The 19763-nt window shown below is 41.9% G+C and overlaps 1 protein-coding gene across 9 annotated transcripts in view; it reads left to right on the forward strand.

The window, feature by feature from the left end:
• Positions 1-19763, forward strand: part of TANC1 (tetratricopeptide repeat, ankyrin repeat and coiled-coil containing 1) — a 251326-nt gene that overhangs the window by 174118 nt on the left and 57445 nt on the right. For all 9 annotated transcript variants that reach the window (XM_056533507.1, XM_056533509.1, XM_056533506.1 and 6 more), the window contains 4 exons: positions 587-695; positions 3387-3509; positions 12397-12633; positions 17699-17884. In XM_056533507.1, the coding sequence (XP_056389482.1) occupies positions 587-695; positions 3387-3509; positions 12397-12633; positions 17699-17884 (655 nt within the window). The remainder of the gene's footprint in view (positions 1-586; positions 696-3386; positions 3510-12396; positions 12634-17698; positions 17885-19763) is intronic.

Genomic DNA, 19763 nt, shown 5'->3' on the forward strand with positions numbered 1-19763 from the left:
TGATAGGTCACCTGCAGACTGGACTGTATGTTTATTGTGACTGGTTTCCTTTAAATGGGCACTGTCATTAAAACTAATTTTTGCTATTGCACTCCTTAAGGTAATTAAAAAATCTTTCTAATATACTTTGTTTAGTGTAATGAAGTTATCTATGTTTTATTTGTGTTTAAAAAAGCTGCCACTAGGTGTCTCCCTACTTGTCCAGAGCACGTTTCCCCCCCATCTTTTGCACAGATTTTGGACTCCTGCTGGCCTGGCAGAAGTCCAAAACCAGGCAATGCAGTCTGGAGTCCTGAGAAAAGGGGGGGAGGGGGTGCAGCCTTAGCCAATCATAGCTCATCTCACACTAAACTGCTCTGGGTTGTGTGTAGCAGAGTGAGGGAGGAAGTTCTCCCCTGTATGGCTCCCCCCCCACCCCATCGGCTACTTATCCCCTACCCTGTTGAGTTCTCCTTTAAGGTCTTCACATACTTTTATTCTGCTGGGACCTCTTCATGCAGCACATACTGTACATTAATAAAAAAAAATAATAATTTTTGTGTCCTTCATTGTGGTACTTAGATGTTTGTTTTTCTTTCCTTTTTAGAAGTGGACATGCCCTCTTAGCATTCATGTTTTCTCGACAAGAAGGGAAGTTAAATCGCCAGCAGACCATGGAACTGGGCCATCATATTTTAAAAGCGCACATATTTAAGGTATGTTCCGTAAGCGCTAAAAAAAGATATAAATATCGTAGAGGGACGTCCCCATACACACTAGGGAAAAATTAGCAGTGTTTCCCAACCAGCGTGCCACCAGATGTTGCAAAACCACAACTCCACTTTGGCTGCCCGGGCTTGCTGGAAGTTGTAGTTTTGCAACAGCTGGAGGCACACTGTTTGGAAATGCTACTGTACAAGATCTGTACAGAGGCTGTGTGCGCTTGTCTCTCTGTAATACACATAGACATTCCAGATATGCAGCATCATTTAGTTTTACGACAATTAAACCATTAATTGTCCGCCTTTCGCGATATTAAACTTTAATTTACATTTAGACATCAAATATAGAGCCGTTGCCTCTTTTACTTGGTTCCTGCGTATATTTTAGTAGATGTCACCCTAGTAAATTAGCATAAGGTATAATTTAGTAAAAGATTGAGTTGTTTTAACCCAGGTAGGAATGCTGCCATGGAGTCAGGGCGGGACGCTGGCGTGTCTTTTTAAGAGCGGCGCTCCCTCCTGGCAGACAACGATGCTTTTGTCTAGAATACTGAATCGGTCTCAGGTACTTTATGTATTAATTCCCAATAAAGGAAGCTCATTTGCCGTTTTTGCCTGTCTTTTCAAAGGAAGCACAATGGCGGGGGGATAAATGGACAATGCCGCGACATGTACCTCTATTAATTGTTCTTTTTGTATTGTGTGCATATTTATTTATATATTTTATACATTCTGTCTATGAGAACCGGAAACAGTCGGGTCTGCACTTTGGAGTTCATTAATAGTCCTATAAAAAATTATAGAAGTAATTAAACGAGAAAAACATTAGTGTATGTGTATATATATCAGGAAAGTGGTGTAATCCAGCTCACCCCTGCACAGGCACCGGGACTGGACTTGGACTCATCCACATAACATAGAAAGAAGGTGAATGTGTATATATATATATATATATATATATATATATATATAGAAGGTGAATGTGTGTGTATATATATATATATATATATATAAAGGTGAATGTGTGTGTATGTGTATATATATATATATATATATATATATATATATAAAGAAGGTGAATGTCCGGCGCCAACTCATGAAAAATAACTTCTTTATTCGGTCGCCATAGGAAACATCACACGGACTCAAGTAATGTGACACGGGCCGAAACACGTCACGACACTTGAGTCCATGTGATGTTTCCTATGGCGACCGAATCAAGAAGTTCTTTTTCATGAGTTGGCGCTGGACATTCACCTTCTTTATATATATATATATATATATATATATATATATATATATACCGTATATATATATATATATATATATATATATATATATATATATTTATGGACATTCACTATATATATATATATATATATATATATATATATATATATATATATACCGTATATATATATATATATATATATATATATATATATATATTTATGGACATTCACTATATATATATATATATATATATATATATTTATGGACATTCACTATATATATATATATATATATATATATATATATATATATATGGACATTCACTATATATATATATATATATTTATGGACATTCACTATATATATATATATATATATATATATATATATATGGACATTCACTATATATATATATATATATATATATATATTTATGGACATTCACTATATATATATATATATATATATATATATATATATATGGACATTCACTATATATATATATATATATATATATATATATATATATATATATGGACATTCACCATATATATAGTGTGTGTATTCACCTGCTTTATATATATATATATATTCACCTTCTTTATATATATATATGTGTGTATATGTATATTCTATGAAAGCTAATTGATAAATGTATATCCTATACTTGTCATGAAGTAATTTAAAGGATATCTTCAATGTTGCTGGCATTCTAGTCTCTGGTTTGATAGCTGACAGATCAGGCAGAATTGTTGTTGGGACGACCATACAATACCCATAGGAGCTTTGCCGCAGAGACTTTGGACATCATACAGTTGTCTCGGCTGGATCTTGTTAGAGGTGCAATCACCAGCAAAATTGGTTCAAGCAAATCATACTAGTATTGTGTTGTTTATTTTCTTGACATGAGTGCGATTTAATCCGTACCTGTCATATCACAGTAAAAAATAATGCTTATATGTGATACTCACGAAGTCATGCAGATTCTTTACATGTCTTTATGTGTCTAGCTTCTGTGTTTGGCTCACAAATCCCTCTGTTCTGCTGCTCACTCATTCTGACATCCACTGCACAGGAAGGGGCGTGTCCAAGGCAAGCACTGAGCCCGCCCTCACTCACCATGCATTTACTTCCTCCCTGAGTCTGCTGTGCTGGGTTCCTTCATCCAATCACTGCAGGCTTCTCTGTAACCCACTCCTCTCTGTTTTCATGCTGCAGTCTGATAGGAGAGGAGAGAGCACAGAGGAGTGCTAGTCCCGCCCCCACTTACTGGACTTTGTCTCGGCCTGTGCTTCAGCTGGGACAAAGCTGATCCTGCAGCCGGACAGGATTATGATTTCTTTAAAAAGGAAATAAAACATTTTATGAAATATATTACAAACTGTAATGTTTTGCCAATATGCACAGCATATGAAAAGTTTATTCTGACAGTGCCCTTTTAACATTTTTTAGGGACTCAGTAAGAAAAGTGGAGTATCCTCCAGCACTCTGCAGGCCTTGTGGATCGGGTACAGCACAGATGGTTTGTCCGCAGCGCTCGCTTCTCTGAGAAACCTGTACACCCCGAACATTAAGGTAAAAAATGTTATGATAAATCTGCCGTGTATGAACTCTGCTGAACCGGCGGAGATCACAGCAGCAGAGTCCTTGACCACAAATCCGGATTTGGGGCCCATGCTCTTTGGATGGCAGTGAAGTGAAAAAATGTAACAATACCTTTGTACATGGTCAAGACATGACATCAGAAGAACATGAACTGTGTGAGATCATTACTGAGCCGTTCATGCCTCACATTGTACAAAAGTTGTCTGGGCTCCTAGTCCGGGCACCGGAGCCAAAAAGAACAACGCGATGTATGGCTATTTATTTAGGAGAGTGAAAAGGCTTGTATTCTATAGACTGTAGCAGTATAGGGGGGAAATAAAGCACAAAGAAAACGGTTGACTGGGATAAGAATAAAAGGGTCTCTTGTCCATGGGCTTTGGTATTGCAGCTCATCCACATTCAAAGTTTTTTGTCAGTCATGACATGTCAAATGTTTTGATTGGTTGGGGTGTCAATGCTAGGACCCGCACCCATAATAAGATGGAGCAAGAAGAATTTTGCTTGCCAATTACCGGCTCACAGTGATCTCCATGCAGCTTCTCCGGATGGCCCCGTAGACTTAAAATGGAGCTGTGGGATTGAGATGGCTACGAGCCAGCACGCTTCTCCTGATTTTGACATATCTTTGTTACATGTCAAGTTTTCTTAATTGACAAAGACACTTTAGAGGGGTACTCCGCCTCTAGACATCTTATCCCCTATCCAAAGGATAGGGAATAAGATGTCTGATCGTGGGGGTCCTGCAGTTGCGACTCCCGACATCTCTACAGCATTCATTTAGACCGCTGGGTGCAGGGGTTGTGACATCACGGCCACGCCCCTTGTGACGTCATGCCACACCCCCTCAATGCAAGTTTATGGGAGGGGGTGTGGCGGCAGCCACGCGCCCTCCCATAGACTTGCATTGAGGGGGCACGGCTTGACGTTGCGAGGGGCATGGCCGTGACGATACGACCCCTGCCGCCCGGCTCTCTGTGAGTCAGAGCAGAGTGAGGGAGGAGGGGGAGGAGTCATCACAGAGAAGAGAGGGAAACGCCCCATGCCATGGACAGAAACCTCACTGAGCAATGGGGGCAAGTAAGTAAAGGTAATTCTGAAAGAAATACAGTCGTCCCTCAACATACGATGGCAATTCGTTCCAAATGAACCATCGTTAGTTGAAACCATCGTATGTTGAGGGATCCGTGCAATGAAAAGAATAGAAAGTTATACTCGCCTGTCCCCGCCGCTCTGGACCGTCACCGCTGCCCTGGATGTCTCCCTCCCTCGCTGTCGCCACGTCACCGGGGTGTCCCCGCCGCTCCGGACCATCTCTGCTGCATGGGATTGTCACTCTCCATCGCCATCATCACGTTGCTGTGCACTCCGCTCCTATTGGATGACGGAACGGCGTGCACGGCGACTTGATGACGACGGAGAGTGACGGCGATGCAGGGGATCCTGAAGAGAACGGTCCAGAGCGCCTGGGACAGGTGAGCGATAATCACCGCAGCATATGGGGCACCGTAAACGGCTATCCGGTGGCAGCTGAAGCAGTCTGCGCTGCCAGATAGCCGTTTATGCAATGGCCTCGACATACAAAAGCATCGTATGTTGATGCTGCCTTCAACATGCGATGGCCTCTGAGAGACCATCGCATGTTGAAATTATCGTATGTCAGGGCCATCGTAGGTCGGGGGGTCACTGTATAGGTCGATGAGGTACCGAGCAACATATAAAATTTTTTTTTTTTTTTTATGGCTCTGCCAATACACTTTAAGTTCTAAAATGGAAAGGTTCTCCACAAAATGACGCAGGGTGCTTGTTCTATTTTGCGCAAAAGATGTGCATACTTATTAGATATGAATTGGGCATCGACTTATCTCCTGTGGGTACAAGGGCTTGGCATGGCAGGAGGCCCTCCTACACATGCAATCATTGCCTAACCCCACCAAAATCAACAGGTCTGACCAACTTTAATGTAATGTGTTTGACCAGCTTAAAGGGGTACTCCGGTGGAAAACTTTTTATTTTATTTTTTTTTAAATCAACTGGTGTCCGAAAGTCAAACAGATTTGTAAATGACTTATATTAAAAAATCTTTACCCTTCCAGTACTTTTTAGCGGCTGTATGCTACAGAGGAAATTCTTTTCTTTTTGAATTTCTTTTTTGTCTTGTCCACAGTGCTTTCTGATGACATCTGATGCCCGTATCTGTCCAGAGCAGGAGAAAAATCCCCATTGCAAACCTTTCCTGCTCTGGACAGTTCCTGACACGGACAGAGGTGTCAGCAGAGAGCACTGTGGACAAGACAAAAAAGAAATTCAAAAAGAAAAGAATTTCCTCTGTAGCATACAGCTACTAAAAAGTGCTGGAAGGATTAAGATTTTTTACTAGAAGTCATTTACAAATCTGTTTAACTTTCTGTCACCAGTTGATTTAAAAAAAGATGTTTTCTACCGGAGTATCCCTTTAAGCTTTATTGGAAAGGATTGTATCCACTTCTATGACCATCCGATAATCCAGAATATTTGATACCCCTGAGGTCCACAGTTGATGCCAGATTATAGGTAGCTCTGCACATATTGATGACCTTAGTTCTGCATTTATAGTTTATACAATTATTATGCTTCTCCATTACTTTAGAACAGCTCTAGAATAGAGAGCGCACATTTTACACTTCTTTCCGTTTTGCACACTGTTTTATTGTTTTTCTCCCCCCGACCTAAACGTCTCTTGTCTCTTTATTTTAGCCCTCTGTTCCTTCTTTTTCTTGTTCTTTCTGACCGTGTTACTATATAGAATGTGTAATAGCACGGTGCTGTGTGTACGGGGAGGCCTCCCCTACTGGGCGCTGTGTTTTGTCGTCTTCTGTTCATGGCGCTGGAGATTAGCAACATGTGAAACTTTATGCCGGATTAGCTAAACCGAACAAGCAGGGCTTTCACAAGGCAGAGGAGACTCCTTCCGCTCCACTGGATAGATCAGAATTAGGGATAGGCTGCAGGAATCCTATAGCTATCATTACTGGGGAAAAGGGATTATGTGTTTTTAAAGGGGAAACTCCAAGAGTGAATGCAGAATGATGAACTCTTGGCAAACCTATATGTATTGGAGAATTACCGTATTTTTCGGCATATAAGACGCTCCGGCATATAAGACGCACCTAATTTTATAGGATAAAAATCTAGAAAATAAAGATTCTGAACCAAATACAATGTAAAGTATAGGACAGTGATCTTCAACCTGCGGACCTGCAGATATTGCAAAACTACAACTCCCATTCTATATAGTAACATGCTGGGAGTTGTAGTTTTGCAACATCTGGAGGGCTGCAGGTTGAAGAGCACTGGTATAGGAGGTACTCTGGACCCGTCACCGCTCGTCACTGCTGCCCTGGATGTCGCCCTCCATCGCTGTTGCCGCGTCCCCGGGGTGTCCCCGTCGCTCCGGAACGTCTCTACTCGCTCTCCGTCGCCGCCATGACGTCGCTACACACGCCGCTCCTATTGGATGACAGGACTGCGTGCGCGACGACGTGATGATGACGAAGGAGAGCGCCGACCATGCAGGGGATCCTGGCACGGAGCAGACACCGAGGAGGCAGGTAAGGTCCCTCCCGGTGTCCTGTAAGCTGTTCGGGACGACGCAGTGAAATTGGGCGGTCCCAAACAGCCCGACTGAACAGCTGGGTTAGTGTTATTTTCGCTTCAGACATGGCGGTCAGCTTTGATCGCCGCGTCTGAAGGGTTAATACAGGGCATCACCGCGATCGGTGATGTCCTGTATTAGCCGCAGGGACTGCCGCGATAGGTGTGTATTCGCTGTATAAGACGCACCAACTTTTCCCCCCCAGTTTTGGGGAAGAAAAAGTGCGTCTTATACGGCAAACAATACGGTAAATTTATAGAAATATCTGTGTGTATATATTTGCACCCCCAGTCGTTACTATCTTAGTAGATCAGTGTTTCCAAACAAGGCTGCCTCCAGCTGTTGATGAACTCTGCTTTGGCAAACCTATGGCCCAGATTTATCAAACTGTGTGAGAGAAAAAATTGAGGGATTTTCCCACAACAACCAATCACAGGTCAGCTTTCACTTTACCACAGCTCGTTAGCTGAGCTGTGATTGGTTGCTGGGGGGAAATCACTCTATTTTTATCTCTCACACAGTTTGATAAATCTCCCCCTATATGTATTAGAGAATTCAATTTATAGAAATCTCTGTGTGTGTATATAATTGCACCCCCGGTCGTTACTATCTTAGTAGATCAGTGTTTCCAAACAAGGCTGCCTCCAGCTGTTGATGAACTCTGCTTTGGCAAACCTATATGTATTGTAGTAGAATTACATTTATAGAAATATCTGTGTGTGTATATAATTGCTGCCCAAGCCCCCCCCCCCCCGTCGTTATTATCTTAGTAGATTAGTGTTTCCAAACAGGGGTGCCTCCAGCTGTTGAGGAACTCTGCTTTGGCAAACCTATATGTATTGTAGAATTACATTTATAGAAATCTCTGTGTGTGTGTATGTGTGTATATAATTGATTTTCTGCTGCAGATTTCAATGTAAACTGAATGACTGAGCACAGCTTCTAATCTGCAGTTACAAATCCTGCGCATCAAATCTGCGCAGGATCCTATACGTGTGAACGTACCCTAAAGGGGTATTCCGGTGAAAAAATATTTTTTTCATATAAAAATGGCTCTAGAAAGTTAAACAGATTTGTAAATTACTTCTATTAAAAAAAATCTTAATCCTTCCAGTACTAATCAGCTACTGTATGCTCCACAGGAAGTTGAGTTGTTCTTTTCTGTCTGACCACAGTGCTCTCTGCTGACACCTCTGTCTGTCTCAGGAACTGTCCAGAGTAGGCGCAAATCTCCATAGCAAACCTATCCTGCTCTGGACAGTTCCTGAGACAGACAGAGAGAGGTGCCAGAAGAGAGCACTGTGGTCAGACTGAAAAGAACAACTCAACTTCAGCAGCTGATAAGTACTGATAAGATTATTTTTTTATAGAAGAAATTTACAAATCTGTTAAACTTTCTGGCACCAGTTGATATGATTTTTTTTTTTTTTTCACCGGAGTACCCCTTTACGTTTATCCACAGATTATAGTTGATCGCTGAGGATCTTATCAGAATACTTTGTTAGAAAGCTTCCTTGACCTTTGGCTGATCACAAACATGGAGAACCCCTTCATGAAGGAATTTTTTGTATGGAAAAGTAATGCTTTTTGAATATATTCTAGCAAGTCATACCTCACATTCCTTTACAATTAGAATCGGCCAAGCTTTGTAGAAGGGAAATGTATATTGTGGTGGAAAATCCATCAGTCTTTGCCTCTGCCAGACTTCTTCTTCCATTGACTGCTATAGTAACTGCAAAGCTTATTGTATTAAATAGCAGTTTAATGTAATCATGTCCAAGGGGGAACTCCGGTAACAATTCCTTCAGACTCCCCAATGAATATGCTCTGTGAGAATCTGCGCAGCAGCCCCTGAATAACTTTGGGCATCGACTTACTTACTACTGAAAAGGGGTACTCCGGTGGAGAACTTTATTTTTTTTAATCAACTGGTGTCGGAAAGTTAAACAGATTTGTAAATCACTTCTATAAAAAAAAAAAAAGAAATCTTTATCCTTCCAGTACTTATCAGCTGCTGTATGCTCCACAGGAAGTTTTTTTTTTCTTTTTGAATTTCCTTTGTATGACCACAGTGCTCTCTGCTGACACCTCTGTCCATTTTAGGAACTGTTCAGAGCAGCAAATGTTTGCTATGGGGGATTTGCTCAATTTCTGAACAGTTCCTAAAATGGACAGTGGCTCTATATTACAAAGAGAGTGTTTTTGGATTTCTTTTTTTTTTTTCTGACCACAGTGCTCTCTGCTGTCACCTCTGTCTGTATCAGGAACTGTCCAGAGCAGCATATGTTTGCTATGGGGATTTGCTCCTGTTCTGGACAGTTCCTGATACGGACAGAAGTGTCGGCAGAGAGCACCGTGGACAGAAAAATAAAAGAACTTTCTCCGTAGTATATTGCAGCTAATAAGTAGTGGAAGGATACATTTTTTTTAATAGAAGTCATTTACAAATCTGTTTAAAGGGGTACTCCGGTGAAAACCTTTTTTCTTTTAAATCAACTGGTGGCAGAAAGTTAAACATATTTGTAAATTACTTCTATTAAAAAAATCTTAATCCTTCCAGTACTTATTAGCTGCTGAATGCTACAGAGGAAATTCCTTTCTTTTTGGAACACTGATGACATCACGAGCACAGTGCTCTCTGCTGACATCTCTGTCCATTTTTAGCAACCATGCATAGCAGATGTATGCTAAGGGCAGCATGGTGGCTCAGTGGTTAGCACTGCTGCCTTGCAGTGCTGGGACTTGGGTTCAAATCCTACTAAGGACAACAATAAATAAATAAAGCATTATTTTTATTATAATAACGTCAGCTGAGAGAACTGTGCTCGTGATGTCATCAGATAGCATTCCAAAAAGAAAAGAATTTCCTCTGTAGTATTCAGCAGCTAATAAGTACAGGAAGGATTAAGATTTTTTAATAGAAGTCATTTACAAACATGTTTAACTTTCTGCCACCAGTTGATTTAAAAGAAAAAAGGTTTTCACCGGAGTACCCCTTTAACTTTCTGGCACCAATTGATTTAAAATAAATAAATAAATAATGTTTTCCACCGGAGTACCCCTTGAAGGCCATGGCTTCTACATTTTTATTCATGTGTGCTGTCCTATTGAAGATCACTGTAGTCAACCTCCTCCAAAAACTTAGATCAGTGTTTCCCAACCAGGGTGCCTCCAGCTGTTGCAAAACTACAACTCCCAGCATGCCCGGACAGCCTTCGGCTGTCCGGGCATGCTGGGAGTTGTAGTTTTGCAACAGCTGGAGGCACCCTGGTTGGGAAACGCTGACTTAGATCAATAGACTGTACTCGCTTTCATGTCGGCTGGCTATGAAAATGGCGCCCTGAGGTCTCGTCAAACTGCAGCGTGTGAATCTGGACAGAATTATGATGGAAGATCTGTTAGTAGACGGAGCAGTGCACTTGTTATATGCTCAGATCTGTGCTGATGGGTTCTCCAGAAGCTCTGGCTCTGCTCTCCAGTCCCTCGGGGGAGGATCCGGTTACTTTGCAGAGTCTTATAACATTCTACACGTTTATTGGCTTTGTTTCATTACACAGAACTCATTTGTCAGCTCTCCCAAATAGACGAAAACATATTCACAATTCAATGTATGATATCTGGTTGCACCGACTCTCCCATACATATACTTTTAGTCATTTGAGCCAGCGATTGGCCAGAGTTTATACGCAGGAGCTCCATATATCATTAAAGGGGTACTCCCGTGGAAAACTTTTTATTTATTTATTTTTTTAATCCACTGGTGCCAGAAAGATAAACAGATTTGTAAATCACTTCTATTAAGAAATCTTAATCCTTCCAGTACTTTTTAGGGGCTGTATACTACAGAGAAATCCAAAAAAGAAATGCATTTCCTCTGAGGTCATGACCACAGTGTTCTCTGCTGACCTCTGCTGTCCATTTTAGGAACTGTCCAGAGCAGCATATGTTTGCTATGGGGATTTTTTTCCTGCTCTGGACAGTTCCTAAAATGGTCAGCAGAGAGCACTGTGGTCGTGACATCAGAGGAAATGCATTTCTTTTTTGGATTTCTCTTTAGTATACAGCCACTAAAAAGTACTGGAAGGATTAAGATTTTTTTTAATAGAAGTAATTTACAAATCTGTTTAACTTTCTGGAGCCAGTTGATATAAAAAAAAGTTTTTTCCTGGAATACCCCTTTAATGTAGCCATCATATTTAATTATTTTTAAACTAATCATGAGGTATTATGTGCGATACTCGTATAAAGGATGAAAAATAGCATGTGAATGAGTGATGCAGAAAACAGCAATTGAAAATGCAAAATAAAACAAACTCCATAGAGCCAGCCAGCCTAGTCTCTCCTGTGAGCAATGTTAAAGGGGTACTCCACTGGAAAACATTTTTTTTTTTTAATCAACTGGCACCAGAAAGTTAAACAGATTTGTAAATTACTTCTATTTAAAAATCTTAATCCTTCCACCACTTGTCAGCTTCTATATGCTCCACAGGAAGCTCTTTTCTTTTTGAATTTCCTTTCTGTCTGACCACAGTGCTCTCTGCTGACACCTCTGTCCATGTCAGAAACTGTCCAGAGCAGGAGAGGTTTGCTATTGGGATTTGCTCCTACTCTGGACAGTTCCTGACATGGACAGAGGTGTCAGCAGAGAGCACTGTGGTCAGACAGAAAGGAAATTCAAAAAGAAAAGAACTTCCTGTGTAGCATACAGCAGCTGATAAGTACTGGAAGAATTAAGATTTTTAAATAGAAGTCATTTACAAATCTGTTTAACTTTCTGGCACCAGTTGATTAAAAAAAATAATTTTCTAGTGGAGTACCCCTTTAAGTGTATCCAACATACCTTTTAGAGGGGTACTCCACTCCCCAGCGTTCAGAATATTTAGTTCCAAACGTTGGTCCGGGCTTCGGGGGTCGCCACGCCCCTCCCAGAGTCTTACTGTCAGGGGGTGGGGCATTACATCACGAGGCCCGCACCTAGTGTTCGGATTAAATGTTCGGAGTAAATGCTGGGGAGTGGAGTACCCCTTTAAGACTTCCTGACAATGTCATTCTGTGTAAATTGAATTATGATGGCATCATGATCTTCCTTGGAGAAAAGCATGCTTAATACATTTTTCAGCAAGTATCGAAGAACACTCTTGTAGATTTTGTTAGTGATCGCAGGGTATGAAGTCCTACAATGTCATTAGCCGTCAGTTCTAATGTCTGCCTTGATTTTGTTTATAGGTGAGCCGACTTTTGATCTTAGGCGGCGCCAATGTGAACTACAGAACTGAGGTTCTTAACAACGCCCCTATAGTGTGTGTCCAGGCTCACCTCGGCCACGAGGAGATGGTCAGCCTTTTGCTGGAATATGGGGCCTTTGTGGATGGGGCATCAGAAAGTGGAATGACGCCTCTGTGCTACGCTGCTGCCTCGGGACACTTCAACATCCTGAATCTTCTTTGCAAAAAAGGAGCCAAGGTAACACTTACTGGTGACAAGCTACTGTCTGCGTCTCTGCTGTGGTCAAAGGATTATAGTGTAACCTTTCTAGAGTAGTTCTTTCCTTAAATGCCTAGCAAAAATATTCACTTTTGTCTATCTCATATCTATCTACCTCATATCTATCTATCTCATATCTATCTATCTCATATCTATCTATCTCATATCTATCTATCTCATATCTATCTACCTCATATCTATCTATCTCATATCTATCTATCTCATATCTATCTATCTCATATCTATCTATCTATCTCATATATATCTATATATCTCATATCTATCTCATGTCTATCTATCTATCTCATATCTATCTATCTCATATCTATCTATCTCATATCTATCTACCTCATATCTATCTATCTCATATCTATCTATCTATCTCATATCTATCTATCTATCTCATATATATCTATATATCTCATATCTATCTCATATCTATCTATCTATCTCATATCTATCTATCTATCTCATATCTATCTATCTCATATCTATCTATCTCATATCTATCTATCTCATATCTATCTATCTCATATCTATCTATCTCTCTCTCATATCTATCTATCTCTCTCTCATATCTATCTCTCTCTCATATCTATCTATCTCATATCTATCTATCTATCTCATATCTATCTATCTATCTATCTCATATCTATCTCATATCTATCTCTTTCATATCTATCTCATATCTATCTATATCTATCTCATATCTATCTCATATCTATCTATCTATCTCATATCCATATCTCATATCCATCTATCTCTCATATCTATCTATCTCATATCTATCTATCTCATATCTATCTCTCATATCTATCTATCTCTCATATCTATCTATCTCATATCTATCTCATATCTATCTCATATCTATCTCATATCTATCTCATATCTATCTCATATCTATCTCATATCTATCTCATATCTATCTCATATCTATCTCATATCTATATCTATCTCATATCTATCTATCTCATATCCATATCTCATATCCATATCTCATATCCATCTATCTCTCATATCTATCTATCTCATATCTATCTATCTCATATCTATCTATCTATGTATCTTTCTATCTCATAACTATCTATCTCATATATATCTATCATATCTATCTATCTATCGATCTTCTATCTATCTATGTATCTATCTATCTCATATCTATCTATCCCCTATCTATCTATGTATTTATCTTTCTCATATCTATCTATCTATCTATCCATCTATCTATCTCATATCCATCTATCTATCCATCTCATATCTATCTATCTATCTATCTATCTATCTATCTATCTATCATCAAAGGGGTAAGACCTCTCCTTGAGGAGAACACCAGAACAGTGTGGAGATGTATAGGACACTGTATCGCTAATAGCCTGTGAATCTCCACACATTGTTATGGTGTTCCCCTCAAGGAACAATATTACCCCTTTGACCCTTAATAACAGGCCTTTTACTAGCATAGCCAACACACCCTGCTCTCTACTTTTGAGGGGCAATCACCCAAAAACAGATGTCTATAGATGTGCCTCTATGGTTAGTTCACAAACAAACTCTGTATTGTTTGATCCTGCAATCATATTATCGTTCATTTGGTACAGATACAAGTGTAGCCACCGCTTACATGATTGGCTGCACACTAGTGTGTTTCCATGGTAGATAGTGTAGCGTGCCATGTATTGTACATACAGGAGCAGGGACACCTGCCAAAGACCATACTCTGTATTTCTACGCTGTATGCATCTCCACTCATATTGCTGCTGCACTGGGCACAGCACTGTATGCTACACGTAGGAGCGATTCATACAGCATCATACAGCATCATACAGCATCACCGTTCACTTTTCAAACACCTTTCATATTTGCTGGGCCAGGTATCAAAGCACCAAGCCCAGTGGACGCAGTGATGCACCCAGTACTGCGTGCATCTCTGCTCACTACACAGGACATTTGCCAAATGTACTTAATGAGGAGCAATACACGCAGTATAGTGTTTTATTCACCACTTTTGTATACTCGTTCAGATGGCATAGAGAGGAACCAGTGGGTGCTAGGACCACAGCACGTTGGCACTTAGGTTAGTGGCGGCTACATTGTGAGATTGACAGGAGGCAGGGAACAGAAGTAAGAGAGCATGGCTTCAGAATCCGACTACACAGGGTTTGTCTGTAGTCTGTAACCATGGAAACACGAATGATAGGTTACTTCCATAGTTTCTGCAATTTTTTATGTTAGATGCTTGGGAACAATAAATGTAACATGGCCTCCTTATTCTTACCAGTTTGTGTCACCAGCTTGGCATTTTTATATCTGTATCGATTGTGTTTTGCTAATGACAACAAAATATTCACGTAGTAGAAACATAGAAAACATCTGCAGATACATTCAGCCAATAAAGCAGTCATGGGTGAACGTTCGCAGCACTTCTTCTGTGGTAATATGAAATGTGTAAAGCGAAACCGGCGTGAACCGCGGCCAAGTGACTGAAATACCGATATCGCTGCTGATTATGTTGTGGGGGGGGGGTGGATAATTATACGCACGTCCGTAGTCGCTGCCCCCAACATGCCATTCTGATGTTTACGACACCAGACGTACTGTAATTGAGGCATGCAGAGCTACTTCCCATGTCTGTAGAGATGGCCCTGTATGTGCCCCATGAGGGATTGTGGTTGACTGTTTTCGGAGTGTAATGCGCCCCCTTCCTCCCTAATAATGAGCAGATGTGGTGACTTCCTCTTGTAATGAAACTCATTGAGGGACGACTTCCTGCGCTGGTGTTGCTGGATTACAAATGTTATTCCAGCTCTTGGTAATACTTGATTTTTTGCCAACTTTAAAGGGGTATTCCAGGAAAAAACTTTTTTTTATATATCAACTGGCCCCAGAAAGTTAAACAGATTTGTAAATTACTTCTATTAAAAAATCTTAATCCTTCTAGTACTTATTAGCAGCTGTATACTACAGAGGAAATGGTTTTCTTTTTGGATTTCTCTGATGTCATGACCACAGTGCTCTCTTCTGACCTCTGCTGTCCATTTTAGGAACTGCCCAGAGCAGGAGAAAATCCCCATAGAAAACATATGCTGCTCTGGACAGTTCCTGATATGGACAGAGGTGTCAGCAGAGAGCACTGTGGTCGTGACAGAAGAGAAATCCAAAAAGAAAAGAATTTCCTCTGTAGTATACAGCCCCTAAAAGGTACTGGAAGGAATAAGATTGTTTAATAGAAGTAATTTACAAATCTGTTTAACTTTCTGGCATCGGTTGATAAAAATAAAAAATTAAAAAGTTTTCCACCGGAGTACCCCTTTAACCCCTTAAGGACCAGGCCAATTTTCACTGTTGGACCAGAGCGTTTTTTGCACATCTGACCACTTTCACTTTAAGAATTAATATCTCTAAAACGCTTTTACCGAATATTCTGATTCTGAGATTTTTTCGTGACATATTCTACTTTATTTTGGTGGTAAATTTTCGTCGTTACTTTCATCCTCTTTTGGTGAAAAATCCCAAAATTTCATGAAAATTTTGAAAATTTAGCATTTTTCTAACTTTGAAGCTCTCTGCTTGTAAGGAAAATGGATATTCCAAATAAATTTTATTTTTATTCACAAATACAATATGTCCACTTTATGTTGGCATCATAAAATGGACATATTTTTGCTTTTTGAAAAAATTAGAGGGCTTCAAAGTAGAGCAGCAATTTTCAAAAATGTCATGAAAATTGCAAAATCTGAAGGGACAGATGTTACAGAACTACAACTCCCCGCATGCCTGGGCAGTCTAGGCATGCTGAGAGTTGTAGTTTGGCAACATCTGGAGGGCTACAGTTTGGGCACCACTGTAACAGTGGTCCCCAAACTGTGACCCTCCAGATGTTGCAAAACTACCACTCCCAGCATGCCCAGACAGCCTTTGGCTGTCTGGGCATGCTGGGAGTTGCAGTTCGGCCTTCCTAGTAGTTGCCACAGTAAAGATCGCTTTACTGCAACTTTCCTTCCCCTCCCCCATCGTCGCTTCCCTACCTGCCCCGCTGATCTCAGCTGATGTCTCCGATGATCTTCGGTCCCCACGCATCTTCTTTTCAGGTACCGGCCTCCATCTTCTCCCCTCGTTCTGCCCGACATCCAGGGGTGGGCAGAATGGGGGTTGCCATGGCAACCCACTGTCCTGCTCTGCCATTGGTCAGAATCAGTTCTGACCAATGGCAGGGGATAGGAGGAGATCGCAGCACTGCGACCTCGCTCCTATCCCTCAGGATGATCAGGGCTGTCACTGACAGCTCCGATCATCCCTATTTTTTGGGTGATCCGGTCACCAGCCCAGAATCCGATCAGCCCAGAATAGCAGAAAATTCAGCAGGCATCCCGGCACATCGCCCAGGGGGGTCCTGAGACCCCCCCATGTCGGTGATCACAGAAAATCGCATGTCAATTCAGACATGCGATTTTCTGTGATCACCGACATGGGGGGGTCTCAGGACCCCCCTGGGCGATGTGCCGGGATGCCTGCTGAATGATTCCAGCAGGCATCCCAGTCCGATCCCCGTCTGGCACACGGCGGGGACCGGAACTGCCCATGACGTAACTGTACGTCCTGGGTCCTTAAGACCCAGGGTGTCGGGACATAACGTTACATCATGGGTCCTGAAGGGGTTAAGCTGTGGAGGTCATCGGCCTCTACATGTCCTGATGCAGCTTAGGCTTTGTTCATACTTATGTCCATGTGGACGTTATATTCCATTATGTGTGCCTCCAGCTATTGCAAAACTACAACTCCCAGCATGCCCGGACAGCCTTTGGCTGACCGGGCATGCTGGGAGTTGTAGTTTTGCAACAGCTGGAGCTACACATGCTGTAGAGCCAGAGATATTGCACTACTGTCTGACTGATAAGAAGGGGGTCCTACGCAGGAGACTGTGTTCAACGAACGGCTCTTCAGATGCTGGGAGTTATAGTTCGGCAACAGTTGGATGTCCAGATATGTTTAAATTTAGCGTTTTGATTGTTTCACAACCTTTTTCGTTTTTCTTTTGTTCATCCAGGTGGATCACATAGACAAGAAGGGGCAGAGCGCTCTGGTGCACAGCGCTCTGAGAGGCCATTGCGACATTCTCAAGTATTTATTGAACTGTGACTGGACGTCCTCTAACCAGCAGCCAAACTACGTGAGGAGAAGTCACGCTCTGCAGCAGTCGCTGACCGCGGCGGCCAGCATGGGACACACAGAGGTACAGCATTCACCAATACACATGTCCTGCTTATGCTTTTTAGAGAAATGTCGACTATGCCTGCCAAATCTGGCAGAACCAGGCGACTAGTGAAAGTGTACAGGGACCTCCGGACTCTCCCCTGAAGATGTGGGAAAAGAGGGATCGGGCATGTTAAAGGAGATCTGCAGTGTTAGACACCTATCCCCTATCTGCAGAGTAGAGGATCAGTGTCTGATCGCGGAGAGTCCGAACACTGGGACCCCCCCGCCATCTCCTCTATGGGGCCGCAGCCCTCCACGCCCCCTCCACATATGTCTACATGCAGCATTTGGTCATCCCCGCCTCGGCTTTGGTCATCCCCGCCTTGGCTTTGGTCATCCCCGCCTTGGCCATCCCATAGAGCTGTATGAAGGGGGCGTGTCGTCGACCGAAGTGAGGTTGACAACACGCGCATTATCTGGGCAGAGCCACGGCAATGACGAGTCCCCGTATGGGAGATTGTGGGAGTCCCAGCGGTTGGACGCCCCCACCGCAATCAGACACCTATCCCCTATCCTGCATATAGGGGATAAGTGTCTATGGCTGCTTATCTCCTTTAAAGGGGTACTCCACTACTTTAAAACTTGTGGATAGATGATACGTGTCTGATCACGTCTCGTCTGACCTCTGGGATCACCCGCGATCTCCAGAATGGGGCCCGTCTCTAGCATCATTCTCTGTCTATGGGTGCGTCGGAGATACCCAAATACAGCACTCGTGTTTCTCTATCACACCCAGAGAGAATGCATGGAGCGCGAGTCGACCCCACTGCTTCATGGACAAAAAAAAAATTTGGTCCCGTTCTGGAGATCGCGTGATGCCAGAAGTCGGACCCCCCCCCCCCCCCCCCCGCGGTCAGACCCTTATTCCCTATCCTATGGATAGGGTGCAAATTTTTTTAAGTAGTGGAGTACCCCTTTAAAAATACAACACCTGACCTTTTTGTTCACTTTTGAGAAAGAGGTCGCCAGAGGTCCCTGGCAGCGGCTTCCTCTATTCTCTCTGTGTAAAAATGCATGCATGCTCAACTGAGCATGCATATGTAGGGGGGTATGTGCCAGTGGCCTGCATATTTGTTTATACAGTATGTGTATGGCCAGTTTAGGAGCGGATCTATGATAGCATACTGCAGCCATTTACATTCTCCATACTTTACACTGCAGTTATGTTTGGACTGCAGTCTCTAAGCCAGTGTTTTCCAACCAGGGTGCCTCCAGCTGTTGCAAAACTACAACTCCCAGCATGCCCGGACAGCCGAAGGCTGTCCGGGCATGCTGGGAATTGTAGTTTTGTAGATATTAGGAATGTTTATTTTTGTGCTATATTTTATGAAAGATGAATAAAATTATCTGAGCAAATTAGTCGTGGTTTTAATAAATATTTTTTATTTTATTATTTTTATTTTTTATTTCCTCCAATCCCCTGGACGACCATTACCAGGCAGGGTCATGTTTCTGTTTCACACAGCGGGTCAGGGATGGAGACGCTGCACATTTATGGCTGCAGAACTGACTATTGTAGCTGTACTATTCGATATGCTGTGAGATATAGTTACACTGAACACAATGGCCCCCAAAGTTCCAGATTATTTGTGGTTTAACCAGCTGAGCAAGCTTAACAATATTCATTAGGGCGTGACTGTGAAAAAAAAAAAAGTCCACTTCAACACATGTTGTACATGGTCTCCAGATCCTCAGGCTTGGATTGAACAATGGACACCATGTTTTTATTTACTTGGGTTTATAGGCATTTTGGGGTGTTGGGGTGTCCCATGTGCTTCACTACTTTGATGTGATTTGTTTAATTAAAGAAGCACTCCATGTTTTTGGTCAGTATCATGCACCATCACTAGTCCCAC

The sequence above is a fragment of the Hyla sarda genome, chromosome 8 (genome assembly GCF_029499605.1).
Source record: "Hyla sarda isolate aHylSar1 chromosome 8, aHylSar1.hap1, whole genome shotgun sequence".
NCBI classification, from domain to species: domain Eukaryota; kingdom Metazoa; phylum Chordata; class Amphibia; order Anura; family Hylidae; genus Hyla; species Hyla sarda.